The sequence below is a fragment of the Gossypium arboreum genome, chromosome 9 (assembly GCF_025698485.1).
Source record: "Gossypium arboreum isolate Shixiya-1 chromosome 9, ASM2569848v2, whole genome shotgun sequence".
NCBI lineage: Eukaryota > Viridiplantae > Streptophyta > Magnoliopsida > Malvales > Malvaceae > Gossypium > Gossypium arboreum.
The window spans coordinates 75194435-75204325 of NC_069078.1; the positions used below are offsets into that span (position 1 = coordinate 75194435).

A 9891-nucleotide genomic window follows, 5' to 3' on the forward strand; every position below is an offset into this window, starting at 1 on the left:
TTGAAGGTATCAATGGCCCTTTTGGTTGATTGCAATAGAGATCTTTTTAAGTGCACCAAGGATTAAATGGTAGGGAAATTTAAATTTTGGCACTTTTAATTATCAATGTCTAAATTTTCTTCGTTAGGAGCTGTTAATTCTGAGATTTGGAAACCCTGCAATTTGGATCCTTTTTTCAAATCTAAGGCAAAACTAAAACTTTATAGGAAGAACTTTGGGAGGGAAAAGATAGGCTAGGAAACCTTAAAATCAATAAACATGAAAATTTGATTAAACAGGTGGAATTAGGGAGGATTGGAAAAACAGGATACTACAATTAAACCTTGGTAATAACATGAAACTGAAACTTCCCATGAAATTAGGAGATAAGGATTGTGCTACAGTAAAGTAACTTCAAATATTTGAAACTTAAACAGATGGGATTCAAATCGCAAAAACATATCCATTTAATTATAACAAAGTTTGGAAAGCATAGTTTTTGGAAAAATCATTACTTTTTAAATTTTAATAAAATTTCTAATTAATTTTTAATTTTAGGGAAGAAAAGCCATGAAATAACAAAGACTTTTACCTTCTCAAGAATTAAACTTGAATTTATCAAAGAACTCCTTTCCCAATAGAAAAGTTGAAGTTTGAAAGAGAATCTTGAATACTGTCAAGTTTTGGTATTTACGAGTATGTTAGAAGTTTGAAGTTATGGATTTGGGATTCCATCAGGAGTGAATGAAATGTCATTCCAGGAAAATTAAGTTTTAAAGGTTTCAGGTAGTGCCAATGTAAGGATTGCAAAGATGCATAAAGATTGAGTTTAACTGTTTAAGACCCTTCATAGAAAGTTTAATGTGTTATATATTTGTACCTTTTTATTTTGAATGGGAGTTATATTGTTATTGTTTGTTTAGGAAGAAAGTTAATGATTTTTATTTTGTTTTAATAAATTGGAAAAAGTAGGAGAATGTTTTTTTGCTTTCAAAGTAATTTGTTTCTGATTTAATTGGAATTATTTAGAATGTTATATTTAGTGTTATTCAAATTTATTACTTTAACTATTTTTGGAAAATATTTTGAAAGATGTTAAATTTACCAATCTTCACTTTTTTTATTTAACTAAGGGTGAAATTATTTATGCACCTTGTGCTTGAGTTAATGGTCTAGGGTTTTTTCTAAAGTTAGTAAGGGATTTTGGTTTGTGTAATTTGGAGCCTTGGTACAGGTTTTATGAAGGACTTCAAGCCTATCGGAAATAAAGGAATATTTTTCAGAGAACCAATTTTAATATAAAAAGAATCTATTAAATAATATTAATTATTAAAATTAATAAATGATTTTTATTTGGTTTATATTACTTCTTGATTAAGTCCTTTCCAAATTTGGTTTTTAGCGTTTTCTGAAGTTATTTTGGAGGCCGTTTGTTGTGTATGCCAAAAAGAATTGTTGTGAAGAATATTGGAACAAAATTAGAATCATTATAATTTTCTTCAAATTAACCATTTTTAATTTATCCATAAACTGTAGTAACCAGTTAAAAGTTTTTTATCTTAGAATATTTGATTTTATTATTATAACTTGATTTGTATTATATATTATAAATAACAATATCACTTATAACTATTAATTAAAATAAAAAAATTAAATTTAAAAATAAAATTCAAAATATTATATTTAATTAATTTTTATTAAATATTTAATTAACAAAGTTTAGGGTTAATAAAAATTTTTAATACCTTTGGATAAAAATTTAAATTGAAATTTATTGTAAAATAACCTATTAATAGGAAAATTAAATTAAAATCTTTGTATAAGAAAGAAAAACAAAAGGTTAAATAGCCTAGCAAATAAAATATTTTAAAACATTAACTAATTTTGCTTAAACTAAAACCGCATAAAGAACAAAAATTCTAAAATTGGAAATTATAAAAATAAAACAAAAAACAAAAAAACTTAACAAAAATATATTAAAAAATATAATTAAATAAATTTAAACAAAAAAAATACTATAGGTAAGTTTAGCAAAACGTAAGATTATCCAACAACTTAAAACAAATCCAAAAAGATCAAAAATGGAAAAAAAAGAAAAAAAGTAAAAAAGGGCAATCGTGCGTAAATATTAGATTAAAAATAGCGAAAAAAAAAATTAAATGAACCCATTAATCAAAACAATGTTAAAATTATTAAAAACAAATTAAAACTAAGCAACAAGTACACAATTTGGTTAACACAATATGGCAATTGGGTTGGGAAAACAAAAATTAGGGAGAAAAAGCTGACACACGTTGAAAGCCTTGAAACCTCCTATTCCAAGAAAACCTTAGAAATTTTTAATAATATTCATATAAACCTTCTGTGTAAGTTAGAATAACAATTCTTTTAAAAGAACAACATCATAAACTTTTTGATGGAGGTTAATATAACCCATTGACCATCAATCCATAACATAGCCTTAATTAAACTAAAATCAAATATGGTTTCGGCAAAAGCCTTTCCAAAATCGATAATATTCTTAAGATATTGGCCATTTAAGTGGGAAGTTAATTAAATCAGTTGGTGGAGCCTTTCAAAGATTGAGTCCATCTAAATGAAACAGTTTAAAAGATATGAATTATAGTTTAGGATTTAGATAGAATGAATCATTAAAGTTTTTTAAATAAATCTATCGAGAATTTAAAATTAAATTTATTTAGTTAGGTAATTAATCTCAAATGGGATGTTTGACTTAAAAAGATCGGTCAACTAGAACTATTTCCTCATTCTTGTGACTAATATGCATACTAGTATTAAGAGGTATTCAAACAGGGTTCTTTGAAGAGCTTTTAGAATTCCTTGGAGAGGGCCGAGCTTAAAAAGCCTCTGATTAAGTCTAAGAGAATTATTTAGTTAAATTATAGGCTAAATGAAGATTAATTCAGACAAGGTACCAAAGATTAAATTTCGAGTTGGGTAGAACATTTAGTCAAAGAGATGAAAGATCTGGAACCACGGAATTGGGAAGAGCTAAAGAAAGCCAAATGTCATTGAAACATAAGAAATTAAATTTACCCTGTTAGTTAAGATAAGAGAGTGAGATTCCAAGAGGGAAAGGCAATTAGCCTTGGAAGCTTTGGGGAAAAGGCCCCTTTAAGCAAATGAGGAAGGTAGGCCTGAAAGGGGTTGAGTTGACAAGCTCGAATAGTTGAAAGGTTAGGTGGACAAGGTTCAGATTGGAATTTGGAATGAAAACTTGTGCCAAAGGCATTGGATTGTGATGGAAACCTTAATTTTAAATATGCGTTTTGGGGCGTAGGCCAGGCGGATTGAATGGTGAGTTGCGAGGAAACAACGAGTTAGGAATTGGTTGAAGAGCGGAATTCCCAGGGAAAGGTTTGTGGCAAAGACTTTTACAAATTGGATGCGGTTCAAGCTTGCCGGTGACGGAGGTGGATAAAAGAGGTTAAAGTGGGAAGACCACTGGTAATGGTTTAGAAAATGAGCGGCTAAGACAGAAAGCAGACCCAGACGGAGGGGGTTGAAAATACCAAGGAAAACGAGGGGGAACCAAATTGAAGGGAAAGGTCGGAAAACAAAATTCAGGGATAAAACCCTTACCGGATGGTTGATGGTTAACGCAAATTGATGGCCTGAGGGGTCGGCCAAAACATGTAGGCATGGGTTAATTGGGAAGTGCGAAGTTACAAAGGGACGATGTGCGACAAGGAAGCGGAAGTTGAAAGGGAAAGGGCCAAGGGAAAAGAATGTTTGGAGAAGGAAATCCCAAAGCAAGATAGGAAAATGAGTTTCGAAGTGAAGAGTGGTAGAACAAAAGGGTGAAAAAGCTGGAAGGGGTTTCCCAAGGGATAGCTTAATTAAAACAAGCTTACTAAATAAGGGGTATGGCTTCAAAGGAAGATACTGAATTGGTAAGGGTTACTTTGCTAATTGCGGAAAAGGTTGAGTGACAAGAGCCAGATGGAAAATTAAATGTCTCGGTGCATTTAAGAATGCCATCCTTGCGAGGGTAAGGCTGGAAGGAGGCGAGGAGGCGTCAAGCAAGCGGTAAAGAATCATGCTTATAGTTGGAAGGTTGAATGTCCAGTCCAAGTAACCGTGCCTGAAGTGCCCAAGACGGTCATTAAGAAGGGTAAAGGCCAAGGCGGGAAGAGCGGAAGGCTAAAGGGTCGGCGACGCCGGTTAAGAGTTGAAGGCCTAAAAAGGAAAAGGAACGTTAACATATGAAATTGTCAGGGCTTCTGTGCATTGGTAGATTTGGTTGAACTTAGGGGAGGAATTCTGGGTGGGTGGAGCAAAAATTGAGGCTGTAACATTAAGATCTTAAAAGATTAAAGTCTCAAACCTGTGGGATTGGTCTGAAACTTATAAAGAATTCTTGTGACCAGTATTAATCAGAAAACTGTATTTTATCTGGCCATTGGGGAGGTTAACTGGGACAAATCGAACCTATACCGATGCAGATTATGCGGGATCTATGGTTGATAGAAGATCAACCGTCGTTCTGACTTTCCTAGGAGGCAACCTTGTGACTTGGAGGAGTAAAAACAAAACATTGTGGCTAGATCTAGTGCGAAGCTGAATTTAGGGCAATGGCTCTTGGAGTTTGTGAGTTGTTATGGCTAAAGATTATATTGGAAGACTTGAAGATCAAGTGGGAAGGTCCAATGAAGTTGTATTGCGATAATAAGTCTGCTATCAATATCGCACATAATCCAGTTCAACATGATCGAACGAAGCACGTTGAGGTGGATGACATTTCATAAAGGAAAAAGCGGACAAAGTGGCTTAATTTGCACTCCATTTGTGTCCACCGATGAACAACTAGCAGATATACTTACCAAAGGATTGTGCAGGAAGTTGTTTCAGAATTAGTTAGCAAGTCGAGAATGGATGATATCCACTTCCCACTTGAGGGGAGTGTCGATTTCGAATATTTGAGTATATCAAATATGATTCTAAAAATATTCTATCCCTAACTTTAAGGCTGTACAAGATCCCTACAATTATTCTGCTTCCTAGCGTAAAGTTACCTTAGTTAGGCTAACTATGTGTATAAATATGTATGTAATCTCTTGTGGAAAATATAATAGAAAATATCCTGTTTTTCACAATAAACATGCACACACAGAGAATCAGCTACCATTCTCTTCAAATTTCTATATTATCATCAAATGAAACATTTCATATCATACCCAAATATGGTCTTTTCCTGCTGAGTGGTTCCAGTACGGATATTTCTCAATAATATGCTCATATGCCTTCTTATAAAATTCCAGAGTGAGAGAGCTCCTCAAACCAGTATGGTTCTGAAATCACAGAGTAATAAGGACATAAATACATGGAACCTGGGCTCAAATGAAAAGTTAATAAAGCCTTGTTGATGGTCACTGCAAGGGAGGACAAAATAGGAAAAATTAAAGCATAATAAGAATACCATCTATCAATGAGGCAACAATTTTGTTAGAATAAAATAAAAGCTACAAATCATCACCAGTGCTGCCTGATAGACTAAGAAAGTTCTGTCTCAATTCGTAAAGGTTCATTCATTAAAAAAAGTGAACTTGCTAATATGCTATTGTTATATCTGGAGAGTTCCTCACAAGAGCAATCACATCATAGTCTATGGTTTTAATTGTGAGAGACATTGAATAAAGCCCCCAAAATAGAAAGCAATGGACATTATACTTATCCACAATCCAATAACTTAACTTTAACACAGTAGAAATAGACTAAAATATAACAACTTATGAAGTTACCTCCAAGCTCAAATGGGGTGCATCATCAGCACGTGTTATGATGCAAGCATCCAGAACAGGAACAAAGAAAAAATCTGCTTCTTCACCATTTAATGTTCGATGTGGACTCGCTAGAATACTCTCATACATTGCCATCTGGAAATATACAGAATCAAAGCAAATTCTAAGCAATACTTCAGGTTATAAGGTGCTTTGCGTTAAATGTTAATACTAGTTTGAGCTTTGAAAAATACCTGGGAGCCATACAACTGCTCTGTCCACAATGTTGCATTCCTTTCATCATAGATTCTGTTCACGCACTCGAACTTAAAATGCCGTCCCTAGAGTTGTCAATCAAGCAAAAATATAAGACTATTGCTCTTGATGGTATTGGGTACAAAAATACTGCTCATTCTTACCTCAAGAAGCAAGCTATTGAACTCAGGAGGTAAATCATATACATATATAAGGGGCCTTTTCTTTTCAACTGCAGCATTGAGATTGACAAGTCTGCCTGTGACTTCATTACTAGGAATATCAAGATGAGCAGGTTTGAGCCACTTAGGCCACTCTCCAATTGGAGATACAACTGAAGGAATACTGCAGTCTGTCCCGTACCATCCATTATAGCACTGGAAAAAGAAAAAAAAAAGAAACCATGATTTAGTTTTGAATAAATCCAAGAAAGGCACAAGTTAAGCAAACATTCACCAGTGTAAAGGGTGATTAACACAAATCAAATGTTTGAAGGAACACGAATGATAAAGATTTTTAAAATCAAATTAGTAATGTTTTGAAAAGGTTCCAACTTAATTTGCCATTTAATCTGCTCCTAGAGTTTGCACATCATTCAAAGGAAACTTACGAAAATTGTTATTATAAGCTTTTATACTTCCAAATCAAGTAGTCCATTAATTTTTTGCTACCCTAAAAGTTGGCAGTGATTCTTTTATCCTTATCAATTACTGCTCATCATACACACACACATATGTGTATATCCTTGCCTATAATGAATCTAGGTAGAAAGAAGACTGTTGAGAGAAATTTTCCTTTCAAAAGAAAATCAAGTTCCACAGTTAATATAAACATGCAGAAGGATAAAGCCATTACCTGACAAAACCCACCACGGCAATGGCCATTTCCAGAACATTGATTGATACAAACACTTTCAACAGGCACTTCACAGAAACGCCCCCACAGTCCATCATATTTGCAATCACATTCCTCTTTAAACAGCACTTTTGAATCATATGCAGCAGCTGGGTCTACGTTACACCATCCTGGTTTGCTCCCATTTGTTGTAAAAATATTATCCAGGTCGGCTTTTGCCCAATCAGTCAGTTTGGCACCTTCAGGTTCAGAAGGTAAGCTGAAATAGAGACAACACAACAAGTGTGGCTAGTGAAGTTCATGATAGAAAAGAAATACCGAGAATCATGGATTAGGAAACTGACTATAGCTTACTTCATTTGAAACCCACATGCCTCAGCCACAGGACGATTTGGATATTTTGTGCCTTCTCCACAAAAGCACATAGCTCGAGTAGTGTCACAATGAGCAGAACATATCGAGACAACCCATCTCCCATATGGTAGCTCCGGTGTTCCAGGGTAATTGCAACTCAAATTTAGCCTCTCGGAGCATGCTTCTCCTGTTCCATCAGATATGTCATTTAGCCAGTGTCATGATTAAAATATCATATTATTTTAGGATTTCAATTTTAAGACTTAAAGAGTAAACTGCCGTCAATTTGTACAACAATTACATTCTTTATTGCTCCATAATCAATCTTAATTTGCTATTACCATTTAAATTGGTTATATTTCAAATTTCATCGTCTTTAATTGACCATCCTAGAGATGGACAAAACATACAGCTCAACTTGTCCAAGTATTAGACAGTGTCTTATGTCCAATTTTGTAGAAGCTAGGAGCGGTAAGCTGTTAACTAATAGTCAACTGCATTTTTATCAAGTCTGTAATAGTTGATTGAATATTTATCAAGTTTATATGCAAAAAATGTTTGCAATGGATAAGGCCTTGCTTCCAATGACGGTTCTTATAGAACTTCAATTGAAACGAAGTCAATGAAAGAAGTACTGACCACTAAATCCATGAAAGCATCTACATTGGCCCAACTCATGATTGCAAACACCTTGACCACCGCAGTCAGATTTGCAGCGCCTACCACCTAGTGTCTGCCCAAAAGAACATATTTATGATGTGCAAGTCAAGATGATGCTGATGTAACATTAATAAGTCTAGGTCCATGAAATTAAGCAACATACATCCACTTGGCCGTGCATAACAAATATAAACTTCCTAAGAGTAGCAGGCTGGAATTAAAGTTGTCACTCACACAGAAGAGAGAGTGATCCAGGATGGAGTAAGGGGCTGCTCAAGAAGACAAGAAGGATGAATGAAGATTAAAAATCAATATAATTACCTCAACAATGTTGACTTCTGTAGCAGTAGCATCACAACCAGAAAGCCAGCGGCCTATCTCTGCCTTCCAGGGTGCATTACGATAAACAACTCCATTATGCAAGTCGGTAGGAAACCTGTGATCTAAATTAAGACCTTGTGGTTTATTTTCCCAAACAGGATCTGTACTCTGTTCAAGTGATGAATTAATTGGAACACATTTGTACTGGACTTGCCGAGCACTGAAGTAATCAAGAGATGGGACGACAGGAAACAGGAATAGATGAACTACTGAAACTAGCACTATAATAGAAGCAACTGTAGCCACCATAGACCATGAGCATTTCCACTTCTGAACAGAAAACATTATCTCAAGTACCCCTTCTAACTACAGGCGAGAACCAAATAAAAAAACCTTGATTTTCACATGAAAAATCTGCTCTATCCTCACGCCTCACTCTTTCCAAGCATCTATAACATCAATCAGAAAGCAGTTTTAGAAAATAAGCGCAACAAGCATATGCTTCGTTGGAAACAAATTATAGAGAGTAGATTTAGATTTTATCATTTTACAGATCATGAGGATGATTGTATTCTCAAATGTATAGGAATTCACTTTTTCATTTACCAATTCACTGCTCAATAGAAATGCAAAAACGCCATGAATTAGAAAGTAATCATAAACATCCAATATTGAAGGAGTATTACCATAAAATTCATACTGCAGTTGACATCCAAATCCTTTGGAAATAAGTTCTCAACGGCAACCATAAAATATTTTCAAAATTACAGTTTAAAACCCCCAAAACCCTACTGCAATGTTTAATGATAAAAGCAAGCAGCAATTTATAAATCAGACAACCTCCAAAAAGAACACCTTAAAATCTAAAACTCAGAACTAGCAGTGAGTAACAATTTATGGAATTAAAACCATTTAACTTCTCACCTTAACTGAGAACCGGGCAATAAATTCACTATAATAGATAGGATAGGAGAAAAGTCAGGGCAATAAATTCACTATAATAGATAGGATAGAGAAAAGTTAAATTCTTTTCAATAAAAGATTGAATTTTGATGATCAAAAAGCAATGCCTAACCTTTAAACAGATCTGGGTTTGCGAAGTTTGACCAAAAACCAATAACTCAACAGGAAATGGTATAAACACATGAGAACGAGAATGTAATACTGCAATAGTTAATTGTTTTTATAAATTAATGATTATTTAAAACAGTGCTCACCATTTGGCGCTTGTTCTGCAGATTCCAAGCAAAGCCGGAGTGTATATATATATATACATATATTTTAAAAGAATAATTGAAAGGAAATAATAATTTTGCAGCTGACGTGGGAAGAGTCGATGCTCTTATTACAAAAGCCACTTTGGTCGAAGACGTTGGAAAATGCTGACAGTTAAAATTGCTGTAAATACCCAGTCCTCATCCAATGACGGGTTACTCGGAACGGAAAGCCGGTAGCAACTCAAGCCCAAATTTGTCATTTCACCGCTTTTGAAAAGCGCTTTTAAACCTTAAAGCAAAAGCAAATTTTTTAGTTTCTACTTTGACAAAAATACATTTAAGAAAAAGACAATTTTAACCGGTATTTAATATAATATTTGTTTTGAGTATATAATTATTTTTCTATTAAAATTTATTTTAAATATATACTATTATATATTTAAATTTTATTAGTTATATTTTAATTATATATTTGAATTAAATATTATAAATAATTACTATAATTATTT

At 33.6% G+C, this 9891-nt stretch overlaps 1 protein-coding gene across 2 annotated transcripts; it reads right to left on the reverse strand.

The window, feature by feature from the left end:
• Positions 1-5156: 5156 nt before the first annotated feature.
• On the reverse strand, positions 5157-9691 carry LOC108454607 (uncharacterized). Of its 2 annotated transcripts, none has more exons than XM_053019111.1 (9): positions 9241-9691; positions 8166-8614; positions 7824-7917; positions 7185-7371; positions 6831-7089; positions 6140-6352; positions 5975-6061; positions 5742-5876; positions 5157-5291 (listed from the first exon to the last, which is right to left on the reverse strand). In XM_053019111.1, exons 2-9 carry the CDS (start codon positions 8508-8510, stop codon positions 5172-5174), a joined length of 1440 nt encoding a protein of 479 aa, XP_052875071.1. In that variant the 5' UTR covers positions 8511-8614; positions 9241-9691; the 3' UTR covers positions 5157-5171. The 2 variants fall into 2 exon arrangements, with proteins under 2 accessions (XP_052875071.1, XP_052875070.1); XM_053019110.1 differs by having other exon boundaries at positions 9383-9686.
• Between the last annotated feature and the right edge of the window lie 200 nt (positions 9692-9891).